The sequence below is a fragment of the Acartia tonsa genome, chromosome 1 (assembly GCF_053477335.1).
Source record: "Acartia tonsa isolate MP-2025a chromosome 1, ASM5347733v1, whole genome shotgun sequence".
Lineage (NCBI taxonomy): Eukaryota > Metazoa > Arthropoda > Copepoda > Calanoida > Acartiidae > Acartia > Acartia tonsa.
In genome coordinates this window covers 14,036,891-14,055,120 of record NC_137260.1, presented here as the reverse complement: position 1 = coordinate 14,055,120, position 18,230 = coordinate 14,036,891, and the positions used below count along the sequence as shown (strand labels likewise).

Below are 18,230 nucleotides of genomic sequence, written 5' to 3'. Positions count from 1 at the left end.
ACACCCCTCTTTAACTGCTGAAAACCTGCCACAAGTAGACCCAATACCCAAAATTTGAAGCATCCAGCTTCAATAACAAAAAAGTTACAGAAATTTTAAAATGATATTTTAGTACAATGAAAATTTTGAAAGATTTTCGTTTGCTTATGATGGAAATTTCAAAATTAAATTACGTCGTCTGGATGCAAAATTAAAAGCTTATCTTTGTCAGAAACTTAGACTGCCAGTAACCGATAACATTTTTACAATAAAAACACACCTTTTTATAGTCAAAATGTCTTTTAACAATTCGGTTTAAATTGCGTTTGAAAGCGTAAAATCATAGCGGGAAAAAAATAAACTAATGCAAGTAATACAGATGCTCAGCTGTGATTGGTTGTTCAACGGACTCAGACTTCTGATTGGCTGAAAATCCTAAAGATTTGCATTCTCACACTACAGTACTCTCAAAACCATGCAAATTAAACTGATTTTTAAAAATGATTTTGACTATGAAGAAGAGTCACTCTGAGTGTTTTTATTGTAAAAATGTTATCAGTTACTGGCATCCTAAGTTTCTGCCAAAAATAAGCTCATAATTTTCTTTCTAGGCGACGTATTTTAATAATGAAAATTCTATTATTAGCAATGAAAAACTTTCAAATTTTTCATTGTACTAAAAATATGATTTTGAAATGTCTATAACTTTTTCATTTTTGAAGCTGGAGGCTTAACAACTTTGGAGACTTTTATTGGTTTGTTCATTAAGTTGAATGTTTTAACGTTTCAACCCACAAATTGTTATCTACACATGGGGTTTTGGGTTTTATATATATCAATCGTCCATTAATTTATCCATTCAGATCGCTGTTGTTTAACCCTAAAAGATCTTACCCTTTGGTACTTTTGGGCACTTTATGAATATCTGAACGTAATGAAACTTTGCTGCTTTGTATTTTTCGACAGGTTATTTAGCAGGCTTATGTAAAAAAATATTGAATTTGGATATATTTGTTTTTATGTATGTTTTATCCTTGTTTTATGAAAAGTATTGTTCGATTTTAAAATAAAATAAACACGTCTAACTGATAAAACACAATAAACTTTTATTGGATAAAAGATGTTAACAATTCAATTCAGTAAAATTCAATTCGTATGATAATAGTAATAATTAATCATATAACATTAATTTTTATATCTTTTCTGTTCAGTGTTATTTATTATGGGTCGTAGTTTCTACTAATTACAATATTCTTTTAGTATTTATAATAAACTCTTTATTTAAGACTGAAAATTGGGGAAAGCTTTAGTCAAATGTAAATCAACTTTGAAATATCATAGATTTTTCGATTTGAAGAAAGCTTTTGATGGTGTACATTTTAATATTATTATAGAAAAGAAAACTCATTTCAAAATTGATTTAATTTGAAGAACTAGTTCTGAATGAGGGTTATAGACTGATAGCAGAAGGTAAAATAATAAAAGTATAAAGTGGAATCATCTTAAAGATAGGTTTACCTTTTTACTATATAAGGTTTACCTATATGATAAATAGGAATACCTATCTTTCAGCGATTTCACCTTTTTGGGTACAATCTTACTTATAAATTTCAGATCTTTTCAAAGCAGCAGATAAAAATGGTTTGGGCTATATTTTTTAAAGATTGTACCCTTTTTTAGGATCGACTACTTAATATGTAACCCTTTAAAATTATCTTAATTTCATCTATATAGCTTTAATAGATAAAATTAATAATAAGTTTTGCTGGGTTTGTATTCTATCCAAGATGGTTAGTGAATACTTTACAAGACAGGCACAGTCGCTGATACCATTTTTTATTTCATTTTAAAAATAAAAATCTTTGAAAAGAAGAAAAATTAATTAAAAATAATATCATTTTCTAAAGCTCTAATTTGTCCAGTCCTATTGGAAGATAGATGGAAAGCAAACCAGAGACGACTGGAAAAATTAAATTTTGGGGTATTCTACGTTATATACCAAAATGTTTTATCTTAGATTTAAAAAAAATACTTTACAGAATTGTACAACCCACTTGGTCCATTTACATACTTTTTTTTATTGAAAAGAAATTTTGTAAAATTTTGCCGGTGAATTGAAGAAAGTTTTCAATTAATCGTCTGAAAGGTTTCTTTAAAATTAAAATTTGAATAATTCAATTAAAACTTTTCTATTTTAAACTAGTGTATGTAAAGCTTGAATCATATAAGAATTAGGTATACCTATCTGTAGAGGTACACTTTCAAACATTTGTGATTCCAGCTTTTTTTATGTTTAGACTAAATTTAGGGATTGTAACTAGTTTTACTATTTTATTGCCCAAAAATGATTGTTTCTATATGGGTTAATCTTTGGCTAGGACTTTTAAAATGACAAAATCTTGGCCTGTTTAAGAAGATGTAACCCCTATGGAAATAAACCTAAAACTAAATAACATGCAAATCAACCAAAATTATTGCTAATAATAAGCAGCTCATAATTACTGGAATCTCATAGAAAATATAATGTTGGTATATCTAACTTCACATAAGTAAACCTATGCTAGTAAGTAGATAGATATCAATAATTTTTTATGGTATTCCAGTTGAATAGAAAAAATGAGCTAAAACAGACAGTTGTTTACTTAATTTAGCTTTAAAGTGTAATTTTATAAGCCTGGAAAATTTGTAGGCAGCTAAAAGATATTTTAAAACTTTTATTAAGTTAAAAAATTGTCTGTTCTAACTAAAATGTTGAAGGTGTTAAATCTAAAAAAAATCTTTCTACATGTTGATAACACACAGATTGAGCGATCTTTATATCAGTTTTATACTAGAATAATATATTTTATTTTACACAAAAAAAAGTTTTTATACTTGATGATTTATAAGTTAGATTTCTGCGCTACACAATAAAAAATGAATTAAATATTTAAATATTTCTATGTTGCATTTTGTCATAATGGTAGATATACTTTTTTGTGCTATGTGTACTTAAGTTTCTCTTTGTAGACCTTTAAAATCTTCCCTTTTATAATCCTTAAATGCATCTTTGGTTACTGATCTGTAAACTAAATTAAAATATTAACCTTTCTTGATAAGTACAAATTTATATCTACCAAAGTGAGGGCCATGCAACAAAGATAATTCTTTACATAAATAATTTTGTATATATACAACATTGAGATTTTTGTGTGATAAGATAAAATATTGGAGCTCTATCTACTCACAATTAAGTTAGTTTTTAAGAAATCACCTCTGGTTATCACCTTAGAAATTAGACTAGAAAACACATTCAAGTTCATTGCCATTGAAATTAATATTTTTTTGCAAAACAACCTAAACTTGAATCGTTTTTTTTTTCTTGATATTTTTAAATGGCAAATGAATGTAATCTCAATGTATTTAAGCCCAACATAATCTCATTTAAATTATAATTATTATGTTTCTGACATAACTATTTGCTTTAATCTCATTTATATCATGTTTCCTCATAGTTTATGTAGTAAGTATCATATTTAGTATAATAAGATTAGTAATAATCATTTATAATAAACATGATATTTACCACATAAACTAGAAACACATTTCTGGTGATAATGTTATTGTGTTTTTCTACTACAAAACATCCAGATCACATAATAATAATATCGGATATTCATATATTTAATCTAATAGTGTAGTTTATATGTATATTTTTTACTATACCTGTACAATGTACACTAAAAGACTAATTTAAATCAGCTGATTCTGAAAAAAATCCGCCAAACTAAGGAAAAGACGACTTTAGCAGATCTATGTACAGTAATCAGCTGATTTTGTTATCAGTGTTGCCAGATTAACTTAAAATTTGAACTGCTACATAATTTTGATGTTAACAATGTAGCAATATTAATCTTTTTAATTTGTCAACCCTGATAAGGTTGTGTTGGAAATATGATTATCTCATCTTTTGTAATTTGACTTTTTACTTCTTGGCATCTTTTTTATCCTTGTCATCCTTCTTTTCATCTTTCTTCTCTTCTTTGTCATCCTTCTTATCCTTGTCATCCTTCTTGTCCTTATCCTTGTCCTTGTCCTTCTTGTCTTTGTCCTTCTTCTTGTCTTTATCCTTCTTGTCCTTGTCATCTTCCTCCTCGGGCTCAGGATCCTAAAATAAGGTTAGTTTAGGTTGAGTTGGGTCTTGGTTGTATTTTTATTGATCTTATAATTTAGTGTTATAGTGATTTGAATATAGATTTAATTTTTATTTAAATTTTCTTAAGATAAAGATGTTTTTTCTAAATTATTTGGCTCTGCTAATGAAGGAACCAATCAGTTAGAATATCTCACATTCAAAAAGAATTGGTAAAGCCATTGGGCTGTAAATTACACTCGTATCCAAAGTTTTAACATTTAATGCACTTTAGACTTTAACAAAGCATTTGACAATATACATATATATTATTTTTTACTATTAATCATTATGGCTAAGCAACTCTATAATTAAGACCTTTCTGCTTGCACATCATAACAAATATGTTACGCTTAAATGATAATAAGGTTTATAATGTCAAAAGTAAAAAATAACATTTCTAGAGCAAAAGTCAAACACATATTTTTATTATTTTTTCTTGCAGAAAGAGTTATGAGAAAGGAAGCATTTACAGCTTTTTATGATAATATTATTGTTAGATATTTCCTAAGCTCACGCCAACAATATGGAAGAATATATTAAAAATATTTTCTTTTATGAGATCATATAAAATATAATCCTTTAGGGTTCAATAAAAAAAGATAATTATATTTTTCTGTTATAAAACTTAAATTCATGACATCATAATAATAATTTTATTTATTTGTAGATATAGGTTTCTAATTTAGTATTATTTCCTTTGATTTAAGCATTTATAACATGAACATTAAAAATCTATACTTCTTAGCTAACATTGATAATGTATGACAACTCTAAAATTTAAACTCTTGTGTATTTGTATCAACACTGGAATATAAAATACTTTGCATAATCTGTTTATTTTTAGCAGTTTTTTTATGATAAAACTTTGCCAGAGCTTTGCAAACTTTAAACCTGTTTAAACTTTTAAGGTACAGCATTTTCTGTTAAATAGCAAAAAGTTTTTTTTGTATATTTGAAAAGTGCCTAATTTTAGTTTTGTTTGCTTGGATTAAAATCAGAAATTAACCTTTCTTACAAGGTTAAATATTTGACAAAGATAAAAAAAAACATCATAAGGTTTTTAAAGATTAAATTCTAACTGCTTTTCTTTGTTTAGTTGTAAAAACATAGCCTGTAAAGTTTAAGGCGAGTTCTAGAATGATTTTATCAAAGTAAAATCACAAAACAATTATATGTAAAGCACAAGCAAAAATATAATTGTGTTTTCGTGAATTTGAACAACTTTAAAACCCACTATTAGTACTGGATGAGTTGAGATTCAGGGAGGAATACGGCAATGGCAGATAAATAGTAAAATATTTTGGATATCATCCAATATTAACAATCTAAAAAGTTAGAATTTTACGAAGGAGCTAATAGTGCCCAATAAAAAATGACATCATACAATACAAATGACCAATTTTAGGCCAGTATACACTGTAATTGACCAATGGTAAAATGTGTTTTTTCCTATTATTGGTCATTTGTTTTATATGGCGGCAGTTTTTATTTGGCCCTATAAGCTGCTTTGAATTTTACGCTTATGAAGAATAATTAATTCTTCCAATTTCTTGTCCCTTTATCCCTGGCTGAGAATGCAGGGAAAACCAGAGTAAAGAGTTTTGCACAACGGCCCTATCATAAGATGAGAACCCTTATAAACTTGGGTAAGGTGTACAGCTAATTTCCTATCAGGGAGAGAGAGAACATTGGGCTATTTATTATACTAGTCCCCAAATTTTTGTATTAACGTTTTCTTATTCCTTTAATTGGGGAATTTTATTGAATTTTCATTGGTTGGTTTAATAAGTTGAGTGTCCAAACGTCTAAAATTTCAGATTTCACAGAGGTAATTTTGTGGACATAAATTCATCGGCCATAGTTTTATCCTTTAGATATCTGTATATTTATACAGTTCATGCTTTAAAACCTGTTTTTCCGTTAAATTTGAAAATTAAAAATCTTGAGTAAGTCTTTAAAGACAAGCAAAGTCATCATATTTTCTGTTTTATCTTAGCCTTTTATGGATAAAATCATCCTTGTTCTTCTAAGGTAAAACTAGTGAGGTAGTGAAAGTACATTGAGTGTTTGAGACTAGATAAAGCTTGAGTTAGAGCCTCTACATAAATGCATTTTTACAATCAAGTTTCATTTAAGTGCGACATAAAATTCATTCACAAATATTTCAGAAAATTTCCTTAAAAATAAAAAGAATACCCTTTTACCCCCAATTCAATAAAAAAATTATAATTTTAGGAGCAAAAAATATAAGGAATAGTTGGTTAATTTAAGGCCCCCCCCTTGAAATTCTAAACTTTAATTTGGTTACAAAGAACCACATTAGAAAATGTTTAATAACCGCAGGGGTCGCAAATAAAGTATTTTTAATACCTGCAAGACGTGCCATTTGATGATTGGCCTCCTTGGGTTCTCCAGTGCCTCCTTCCAGTGCTTGAATCCAGGTTTGTATTCTTTGTTCTGGCTCCAGCCCAGCTTGATCTTTCCAATTGGGTCTCCGCCACCGATAAGATCGTAATCACAAACCTAAATAGTTTACAAGTTATTTGTCTTTTTTCGATGAAAATTAAATATAAAGATTAAGAATTAATGCTTCAAAAGACGCTATTATTTCTACGAGTAATTTGTTAACTTTAAGTTAGGTATTTCATCCTTGCTTTGTTTTTCTTTATATTGGTCCATTTTTGTTTCATTTACAAAAGATTTTTTTTTAAAAGAACTCTGCAAATAATCCACTAATCAAATCGTAGCTATTAGATGATAAATAGATTTTTATCTCTCCCCAATATTTTTAAAATCAATAAATTCATCGCCCCTAGCATTTCTCATTATATCATTAAATAAAAGAAAAGCCAAAATATTGCCTTTGAAGATATACAAATTTAAATAGCCTGAAACCTTCCCTGAATCTATCTAAAAATTCTCTTAAAACTATGGGTCCAGCCATTTAAAAGATCTTAGCGAACACACCAACGTACATAGATAATTAAGTATAAAGGACATAATATAAATTTCCTTTTATTACGTCATACTGGCCTACCATTGGTAATTTAGTCTGTGTATTGGATCATCACTAGTAATTCATATTGTATGACGTCATTTTTTTAGGCACTATAAAGAGCTTCATAAATGGGGAACCTACCGTCATCTCCAAAGTAACTCTCTTCATGTCCATCTCGTCAATGATGAAGACAAAGGATTCGTTCCAGTAAGGATTCAAGTTGCAGCTCTTCACAGAGGTCTTCTTCTTCTTACCAATTCTCTTTTGCTGAAATATACAAAAATGTTTCATTTTTCATATATTTAAAACATTTTCTTAAATTTTCAATTAGCTGTAAAAAAGTGATTCCTTCCTAGCAATTTTATTTATGTACTACATAGTACATTTTACATCATTCTGGAAGGTAAACTATAAACTATTGATTAATTTATTAAAAATCAGTTCAAGCCATTGACGTGCAAAGAGATTTGCCTGGAAAAGGTGATCAAAGCCAAAAAAAAACAACCCAAATTTAAGGAAGTGTAAAACAGACAACAAGAGGCGTACTAATTTGTTGTCAAGGGGTGGATATTGCTCCATATGTATCAACCCCCCAATAGAACCAACAAACTCAAAAGTCCAAAAAGCGTCCCTAGCCTGGACAATTTTTAGATCCCATTTATAATTAGTGATGTAGTGGGGTTAGACACCTTAGTTGGTATTTCAAGCACTATGAATCTTGCCAGAGGCTGTATATATCATATTCTGCTAGTTTTTTTAAAAATATTCTATAAACTCAGGAGTTATATTTCTGTAAAGTACAAGGTTAAAATTGGGACTGATACTAAAATATTGTTTGTGTATGTTTTAAAAGAAGTTTTTGGTGTAATGTTTTTTACCAGACTGTTTTATAAGGATTCCATATTTTCCTATTTAAATTTATTTAGAATTTAATGTGGTTGCAGTATTTTTCCATATTTCAGGAAAATCTAATAAGTCTGTCTTTTATGAAACTGTCCTTTTGAGACATTTATAAAGGCCAGAATTCCCCTTTGGGAGAATGTTTTATATATATTTTTTTATATTTTTCCCAGACATGTTTGAGAATGAAAGAGAATATATAATATAAATATATATGAATGTATGGAATAAGGCTAGAATATAAACATAATGTAGATGTATAAGGCTAGAATACTGTTGAATAATTTATCAAACTTGTCAGCATTTTTCTATCAAACACCAGAGATGGGTTCTTAAAAGATAATGCCGCGTTTTTTCGACATTTTTTACGCTATGAATAACAAGCGCGGCATTCGCGAAATCTAAAGAGAGTATACAACTATTTATTTAATTATTTCACTTTTGTTGGTACAGCCTTTATGAAAGAAAAACAAATTATCTTAAATCCATTTTTGCTGCATATTAATTAATATATCTTTTTAGAGCTATATTAGACATTATACAAATGGCTAAAATAATAATTTTATAATTTTGAATTCTTAAGTTGTATACTCTGTTTAGATTTCACGAATGCCGCGCTTGTTATTCAGAGCGTAAAAAATGTTGAAAAAACGCGGCATTATCTTTTAAGAACCCATCTCAGAAATTCTTGCGCAAACTGAGCTTTAACAATCTGGTTATTTCATTATTAATATTAGATTTTTAAAAAATATTTTGAAATATTTTTTCTGGGTAAAAATGTATTCCATTAATTTCTGATTTGCTATTTCAAGCATAGTTTATATGTAAATATATCATATAAACCCTAAATTAGTAATTCAATCCAAATTTCAAAATGGTTAAATTGAAAATATTGTGTCCCATGAGGATATTTTATTTTCAAATTACTTTTAAAATTATGCTGCTTTATCTTGTCAAAATTGTTAAGAGTTTTTGTCAACTATATGGTTTTAAAAAAACGTGGTCATTGATAACAAAATTTCAACATATTTCTTTCAAATTTTTTTATCAAAACTATGGCTTTAATAACAAGTAGTTGTGGCAGACATTATATAGACATAAATGGCATTATAACTACAATCTTATGTTGAAATAATAACAACACAATTTTTTACAGGGTACCTTTATAGATTATAAGAGAGAAATATTGATCCTATATAGAAGAATGAGTTTCATAATTTGCAAACACCATATAATAAATACCATACTTGCTCACATTAATGTGGCAAATATATTATAAACTTTTCAGTTTTCCTTCTACAGAATGGGTAATAGGTATTGGATTTATGTTGAACCAATATATTACACACAAAAGAGTTGCTTTAATTTGAATATAACAGGAAAATATTAATGTTTTATTCTATTTTTATAATACCTCTTGGACTTTGTATTGAATTCTTTCTATTTAAATACATAATAGGTTTTGAATGTGGTTTCAATTAGAAACAATTATTTTTGCATAAAGATTAAATGTAATGAATATCCTTGAAAAAATTTGCACTTTTATCATCTACACTCTACTACAGTCCTGCATGATGCTGTGAGTATTGGTGCAAAAAATATGACGTAACAAAAAAAATTAGCCAATGAGAGGCCGTTATTGACCAATGGCGGCAATGGTAGTGGACTCTCATTGGCTAATTTTTTTTTGTTACGTCATATTTTTTGCACCAATACTCACCGCATCGTCCTGCATTCTTTTCAAGGACTTTAAATTTTGCCAAACTTTTGTATTGAAGTAATGTATATGAGAAAGTGCAGTTTTGTAGAGTTTTAAAAATCAAAGTTTGACAGCCAAAGGCTGTTCATTGTTTAGTTATCAGGAGAGATCACTTGGGTTATATAAATATGTAATCAGTTAGTAAGAAACACTGTCTATGCTTTTACAGGCCATTTTTCTAAATTCTTTCTATTTACTTTATCCAAATTTGAAAAATAGTCTGAATAATATTTGCAAAGTATCATAAAGCATTATTTCTGAAATATTTTTTGTTTGGCCAAAGAAAAAAAATGTTGAAAGCCTGATCAGAAGATGTTTGTTTGTCTGGAGATGAAAGGATCCTCTTCAGATTGTTTGTAGAGAATAAGTTTAAGTGGTTGAAATTAAGTATGAAGAAAGTTGGCTGATATATTGTTTGCCCTGCAGATGCAAATATTTACACATACAACACACTTCTTCAGAATAGAGAGAATTTTAAACATCTTTGAGTTTGCATATAAAAAGGATATATAAAATTAAATTTTATCGAGGAATTACTCTAAAATGCCTGGCTTTTCATTACTTTAAATATTTTTTTGGTGTTCCTTTTCTAGGGACGATTTCTCTTGGGAGGGTGGTAAAACCCTTCTCCAAAATAGTTATAAACCTTTCCATGACCTACCCATGAGAAGCTACATTATAAAGGAGAACCATATCAGTTAAACGATTATGCATATCTTTCTGTACAGACAGACACACAAAGATCCCGTTACTTTTTTATAGGCTAAATTTTGCTTTGTGTTTTGGCAATACATTTTTCTGCACAGTTATAAATATCATCAAGTAAGTGGATGAATTAGATGAGACATTCATTTTATTTTTAATTGATTAAATATAGTTTTAAGTGATTTTATTTAGTAAATTAAGTTAAATGTGCATCTGATGATCTTACAACTTGATCTCTTGCCAATTTGGATTTCTTGTGATGTAGATCTTGTTTGATTTTAGTTATGTAATAAGTTAGCAATGCATAAAAAATAGATAAAGTAGATCCAGATGGTCAAATTGTCTCCGTAATCCATCAAACTTAAATAGGAATCCAGCAGACAAACACCTTTGTTTATTTTTTGTTTTATATGATTTATTTCAATAATACAGGCACCAAAAATTTTCATTATGCAAACGAAATAAAGAAATAACTTCTCTTTCATAAAAAATCTGTACACTTTTCAACAAATAATATGGCCAGATTGATCCTCTACTGTTTTTCCTATTGGCTGATTTAGAAAGTATGTATCTAGATTATCTCTATTGCATTAGATTAAAAATATTTGATATGAATGATTCATATGAACCTTCAAATCTAACATGAAAAGTGAATAAGAACTTTGTTATTTCCATTAAGATTGGAATGTTTTCTATTTGATTCTCCACAAGTTTATATCTGTTTTGAATTGATAAAAGAATTATATGAAAGAGTGTTGAAAATATGATCAAATCTAGGATTGAGCCAGTCTTATATTTAATCCAAAAGTAATTGAATCCATCATACCAACTATTTTCCAATTTCAAAACATATTTATATCCATTTAATTTCAAATTGTATCTTTCTCTGTTAAATCATATTCAGACTAAATAAAATTATTTAACTCCTCAAGGTTCAACTCCCCCCCCCCCTCCCTAATAAACCCTATGCACTAAGAGATATAAGTTTTCCGGAATTGTAATGTAGGGAGTAGATTTGAAATCTGCATCAAATTTTAAGGATTTTTTATAAAATTCGTTTTTTTGTAAAATTCTTTATCTAAAAGCGAAAATACATTTTAAGTTAATTAATTTTGACCAATAGGATAGGTGGATTTTAAACTACCTGCGCTTTAATTGGTTGAATGATGTACGACATCCAATCAGAGCGCAGATTTTTTAAATCCACCAATCACAGATGCCAAAATTAATTAACTTAATTTGTATTTCCGCTTTTAGATAAAGAATTATACAAAAAACGAATTTTATAAAAAAAAACCTTAAAATTTGATGCAGATTTCAAATCTACTCCCTACATTACAATTCCGGAAAACTTATACCTCTTACTATGCACGCCACCGATTTTAAGTAACCATTAAATGCAAACGCTCTTTTTGAATAATGCTGTTTGGCAAGAAGTATTTTAAATTTCTTTTGTAGCTGGACGAAGTGTCTCAAAAAATCAGCCATGTGACGTTATAAAAATGAGGGAGATTAAAGGAGAAGTGGGAAAGATATGGATAATCCCTCATTTTTATGACGTCACAAGGCTGATTGAAATGGAATATTATATTAAAAACAGTTTTGTTAGCCCTGAAAGCTGAGTTGTTGAAGGCCCGGGCAATCAACTTGTAACTTTATGATTTTTAATTTAATTATTCTTGGAAAATTGTCTGTATTACGATGCAATAACGAACCAGTATGACTTAGAACCGGTTCTAATCTAGCGGATATTAATCGGTTTGTAAGCCATACCGGAAAAATAAATAAAATTACCTTAGCATCAAATAGTTTAAGTTTGACATAAGGATCCGAAGCTCCAGTGATGTCCATTTTCTTCAGCTTACGAGCCTCAAGCACAGCAACTATACAAAACAATTAAATTTAAATATCTAACGTGTTTGAAGTACTGCCATGTCAAATAGTTGGTTGTCTGTTAGATGTTACTTAAGCGCTAATTGGAAGGTAAATAAAGGGGTAAGACAATGGCCGATAAATTGATGTACGACCCCTTTGATGATACACAAAATTATCCCCTTAATGTAGATTACAATTAGTGGTTGAAATTTTAAACTCTAAACTTAATGGACCAACAAATGAAAATTCAATATAGTCTCCATAGTTGTTACCCCGACGTATGGAACACGTAATTATAAAACTTTGGAAACTAATTTGATGACGTCACCGAAACTGTCCCAATTTTGTATAACTTTTGCGGAACAAGTTCTAATTACGTCATATTTTTCTTTCCCGAAAAAGGGAGGGGGGGAAGAAAATCTCTTCAAAAGAGATGGGGAAAACCCCCTTTTCTCCCATCTCTTTTTTCTTCCCCCCTTCCCTTTTTTTTCTTTCCCCCTTCTCTTTTTCGGGAAAGAAAAATATGACGTAATTGGAACTTGTTCCGCAAAAGTTATACAAAATTGGGACAGTTTCGGTGACGTCTAATTTGATACACAGCCCAATGTCTCCTCCCTCCCATGGCTACTTTGTTTTTTTTTATTCCTTAACTATGTGGAAATGAATTAACCTCTGCAAATGTTGTGAATTTAAATCCTGGTTGAAAAAAATGAAATACTTTCTCAGTAGGAGAACTTAAATTTAAATTCTTTCAAAGAGAGAACATGAGTTAAATGTGTTCATACAATACAAAGAAAACAGTTTTCCTTAAACTAAAAAAATCTAAAAGTTTTTGGTAAAATGTCTATGTTCTGCTCGTTTTATGTTAGGTTAAATGTAGTTTGAATTGGTTTTCAGGTTTTTTACTTTCCATTTTTTTAAAAATTTGTGATTAGCCGATTTTTTTCACATTTGTATGAACACTTTACAATTGTGGTAGGTTTAACATATTGAAAGAGCAAACCTTTCAAAATATATCTAGGAACAAAATTCAACTTCATATTTGAAAATTCAGGAATATGTGAAGTCACAAAAATTGGTTGTGTTCTCACAATATTAAAAATTAAGAAAGTTCATATTTTGCAATGGTCCTACTAAAATCTTTGTGCTGTTATTTTATTAACATAAGACTGTTTTCAGTATATTAAGGATGAAATCCATTAGAATTTTGTTCAGTTTATGAACACAATCTTCCTTTTTAAAAAGATTAATTTGAAATTTTTCCAAAGTTTTATGAAAACAACTTTAATATCTATTCTCTCCACCAATTGATTTCAAGAAATAATAGAATCCTTTTTGAGATTAGAGATTAGAGGAAAGAAGTTTAAAAACGGAGATTTATTGCATTGGTACAAAATTATTTATTTTGACTGTCATGGGACAAACGCATTAGCGACCATCGTCGAAATGGACACTTAAACTAACCTAACCTATTTTAAACTATAAATGCCAAACCTCTGCAGGGGGCTTATTTGCAAATTCATTTTTTAACCTAACCTAACCTGTATAGAAATACTTAGTTAATTTAATATTTTGATATTTCTGCGTTTGTTCACTCCGATGTTTGTCACTCCTGCGTATTTCCTGGAATCATTTGACAAAAAAATGTTCTTATTTTGTATTCTTATAACATTTAAACTTAAAAGTAAAACAAGAACGGCAAGATTTACAGGTAGCAAAGTAGTTATCCAAAGTTTATGTGAATCTTTGCTAGAAATTAAAGCTGATCAGTACACAATTCTCCAAGAGTTGTACTAAAAAATAAACTTGCTTTAGAAAATTGTAATCTACAAATATTGACTTTACATCATTTTTTAAAAATTACATAATTTTCCTGTAAACCATTTATTTTTAGAAAGCTACATAAAAGCTCCCTAAAAGACAACTCTAGTGTACCTGTAAGTTTTCCAGAAGAAGGAACGTATCTGAGTGAAATACAGAGATCTCCCAGGTATTGGTTGGAACCATCGTCCACAGGAGCCAAGTCCTTCCATTCCTGCACTGGTCCCGCTAAATCAACCTAAACAGAGAGAGATGAGTAATTAACAAAAAATAATAATATCTAATGCATCTATGAAACTCTGTACAGTGCTTTTAAAAAAGTGACATCATACAATATAAATGACAAATGATAGGCCAGTATACATTTTACCATTGGTCAATTACAATGAACACTGGCCTATCATTGGTCATTTGTATTGTGTTTTTATAGGCACTATAAAGAGCTTCAAAGAAATTTAGTTGTTAGACTTTATGACCTTCACATTAAGTGGTTAAAAGTGACACTAGTTATAGAAAACTAGTACAATAGCAAATTTGCCTGATATTATGTCAAAAATCAGGAATTAAGAATACTACAATTGACCAATTTATTACATTCTTATGAAAATACAATAACAACATCAAAGGTTAACAGGTAATAAATACTTTTTGAATTGATGTACCCTTCAAAAAATATGTGTTTATGTCAAAGTTGTTCAATTTAAAATCATGAAAAACCTAAAATTTCTCAAGTTTATGTCAGGTATCGTTTAAATAAGTTCTTCCTTTAGAAACTAATTCTTAACTAAATATATCTGGTATAAGCTTGTGCTCTTATATCAGATTGTAAAAAGTTGTTGTTTAAAATAAAAGTAATTAGATTTTTTATGAATTTTGATCCACAGATCTATCAACTTTGAGTGTATGTATAATCTTCTAGAGCACAATCATGTGATAATCATCCTTCAGTCAACCAATCCTTTAATACAATGGCCTTAGTGTGAAAATCCTATAAATCAAATTGCCAAGAAAAGAATGTTTTCTAACCCAACTTTTCTCCAATATTTGGTGTTGAAATTCACAAACATAAGAAGGAAAATGTCATCTTAAATTACATTCCCTTTTCTTATTAAAACTGAATGTGCTTCTCATACAAATTTATAGTACATTCCCTTATTTTGTTGGACCAACACCCCTCCCCCCAATATTTCACTGTTAAAACAAAATAATTTGCTTTTCCCAAAAGGTCAATCCCAACAGGGCCTTTAATATAGACTAAACTAAAGAGATTGTATCACAAGATTTAATTTTTGTGATATCAGAAAAATATGATTTATATGATATGTCAGCCTTAATCTTTTTATCTAAAGATGTGAAGTCAAGATTTATAATTTTATTAGAAAAAATGCATCTCAAGAATATGTCAGTCATGTCCACTTTTTAAAATGTCGACAAAAACCATTGAAATTGCATGACAATCCAATGATCCAACCTTGGCTAAATAATAGGTGGCCAAATAGCGATTTCAGAGATTTTACCAAATCTATTGATGCAAAAAGAGGCAGTGCAAAAAAATTGTATCCATCAAAATTTAAATTGTCCTCCAGAGGTTGGGAAATTAAAGTTAATGCACCATACCAGAAAACTATTATTTCAAATTTCGATTTTGGAAAAAATAGGGAAAATGAAAATAAGCCTATTTATCAACCATTAATATTAGTACAACTCGTTAAAATAGGAGGTTATTGGTTCGAATCACAATTAATTATTTTACCTTTATTAAATATGCTACATTTTAATTAAGAGTAGGTAATATGCCTTGGTCTACAAGATGAGCTATTAACTACAAAACATAGATAAAAGAAAAAAGATTGGTTATAATAAAAAAAGTTTAGGTTTCTTTAAAGGCCTGGCTTAGCTAGGTATACTATGATATTTCAATGGATGTAGAATACACATGGATATTATGACAAGGTAAAAATTGTCGCCAATTTAGGTTGCTAACATATACATACATCCCTTAATGGTCAGTTTGTTTATACAGGGTTCTAAAGGGGAGAGTATGTGGTAGAAGGGGTGGATGAGGAGATCATTACTTTAGCCAGCTACAAATTTTACTTTATTAGAGTACATTATAATCTGGTGTTAGATCCAAGTAATAATAAATCCATTGATATTTTATAAAACATAGTAAGATGAAAAACTTCTGGAAAAGCATACACTTTTGATTGCATTAAAATATCATCTTACACTTTTTTTGTATTATTTTATCAATTTTGTTACTTACCAAAATAAATTATAAATAAGAATGTGTGCTGCCAAAGTCAAGATAATCAATATAGAATAGATACTGCATTATAGTAGTATTAACTTACATTAACTATATAAAGAGAAAGTTCTTTATAGTACTTATGAGAAAAATGACTCCATACAAATCACCAATGATAGGCCAATACACAGACAAAATTACCAATGGAAGGCCAGTATACATTTTAATTTACCATTGTTAGTCCAGTGTGGCGTCATTTTTTTAAAGGCACTATAAAAAGGTTCTATACAGGGTGAAGAAAATTAAAACCAACAGAAGTAAAAAAACAACCATAAAAATAATTTAATCCATAGAAAAAAAGATACTTTTTTGCAATGCTGAAACTAAATTTGAATGAGAGATTGAGGGAAAAGGAGACTTATAGAGATGTTATCCATTTTAAAAAAGGGCACCAGGAAAATATCCAAAATATAATATCCACTTTTTGCATTTTTTCTGTGTAGTCCATAATCAAAGTGTCCACACAAATCCGTTAAATTTCAGCTGGACAAGAACCGGTTTTACGCCCTACTGATAAAAGGTGTATCTTAATGTATTATGGACAATTTTTCATAAATAATGAAATTAAAATCCTAAAATCAATCCATGTTGTATTAATTTGGGCCTTCGGCTCCTCGGGGCAACAAGACTGCAATTAATCTTATTATAATTTTTTATTTTGCTATCTGCGGAAAGCTGTCACAATACGATGAGAAAGTATTTTAAATTTGCAGTATTTAGATGACACTGATAATTTGTGTAGTATGTAATAACCCTCTGAAAAGCTTCTCTCACAAAATGCATTTTTTCTTTATATGTTAGAACATTTTTTACATGAATGAGTACGGTTAGTCATTTCTTTTTTAGTAGGGAAGCTACTTCATTGCCCAAATTGTCAGACCTATATTGCAATTTAGGATAGACTTCTGAAACTTCATGTATAGAATATATTTTAGAAATACTATTTTGAAATTATTTTATACTTTTAGTACTTCACTGACTATAATTGAACAGTTAAAATTTCATTTTAAAGTTTGAGGTATATTTGACTTTAACTGAGTTTAAAACTTTTCTTTTTTTATCATAAAAAGTATAAAATACTAAACATACTTTTGATATTTAACATTAAAGTAATAAGATCCATTATGTCCTAGATTCATATTTCAGTTTGAAAATAATTATATGAATAAAATATTTTTTAAAAAGGAGGACAAAGTGACCACGATGTTACTAAGATATCAAGAGGATGGGGGGGGGGGGGTAGAGTAGCACCCACCCTTTTTAGCATAAGATATTTACCCCTGTGGAAAGCAACTTTTAGAGCCTATAAAAAATAACGTAATACAAATGACCAACGATAGGCCAGTATACATTCTACCATTTGTCAATTAATATGTATACTGGCCTATCATTGGTCATTTGTATTGTATTGTGGTCTCCTTTTTAGCATAATTATTTTTTCCACTGTGGTCTCTTTTTTTAGCCTACTTATTATTCCCACTGTGGTGCCAGGTATAAAATTATTGCATGACAATTGTTCACAAATGTTTGGTGTTATGTACAAACTTATCCTCGAGAATAAAGGGAATTTTGTGTAGGAAAACTAATAATCTTAAATGATTGGATATGTTTTTACATAGTTTTTTGTTACTTAAGATCTTATAAATGTCTAAAATTGTAGAAAATTTATATCCCTAAGCACGATTTAGGATATTTAAAGATTGGGGGGGGG

At 29.0% G+C, this 18,230-nt stretch overlaps 1 protein-coding gene across 2 annotated transcripts in view; it reads right to left on the bottom strand.

Annotated features, from left to right (window-relative positions):
- Positions 1 to 1,061: 1,061 nt before the first annotated feature.
- Positions 1,062 to 18,230, bottom strand: part of LOC145313401 (synaptotagmin 1-like) — a 40,811-nt gene continuing 23,642 nt past the window's right edge. For both annotated transcript variants that reach the window (XM_080152776.1, XM_080152784.1), the window contains exons 11-15: positions 14,326 to 14,449; positions 12,310 to 12,398; positions 7,293 to 7,418; positions 6,524 to 6,676; positions 1,062 to 4,126 (exon numbers count right to left, since the gene is read on the bottom strand). In XM_080152776.1, the coding sequence (XP_080008902.1) occupies positions 3,944 to 4,126; positions 6,524 to 6,676; positions 7,293 to 7,418; positions 12,310 to 12,398; positions 14,326 to 14,449 (675 nt within the window). In that variant the 3' untranslated portion in view covers positions 1,062 to 3,943. The remainder of the gene's footprint in view (positions 4,127 to 6,523; positions 6,677 to 7,292; positions 7,419 to 12,309; positions 12,399 to 14,325; positions 14,450 to 18,230) is intronic.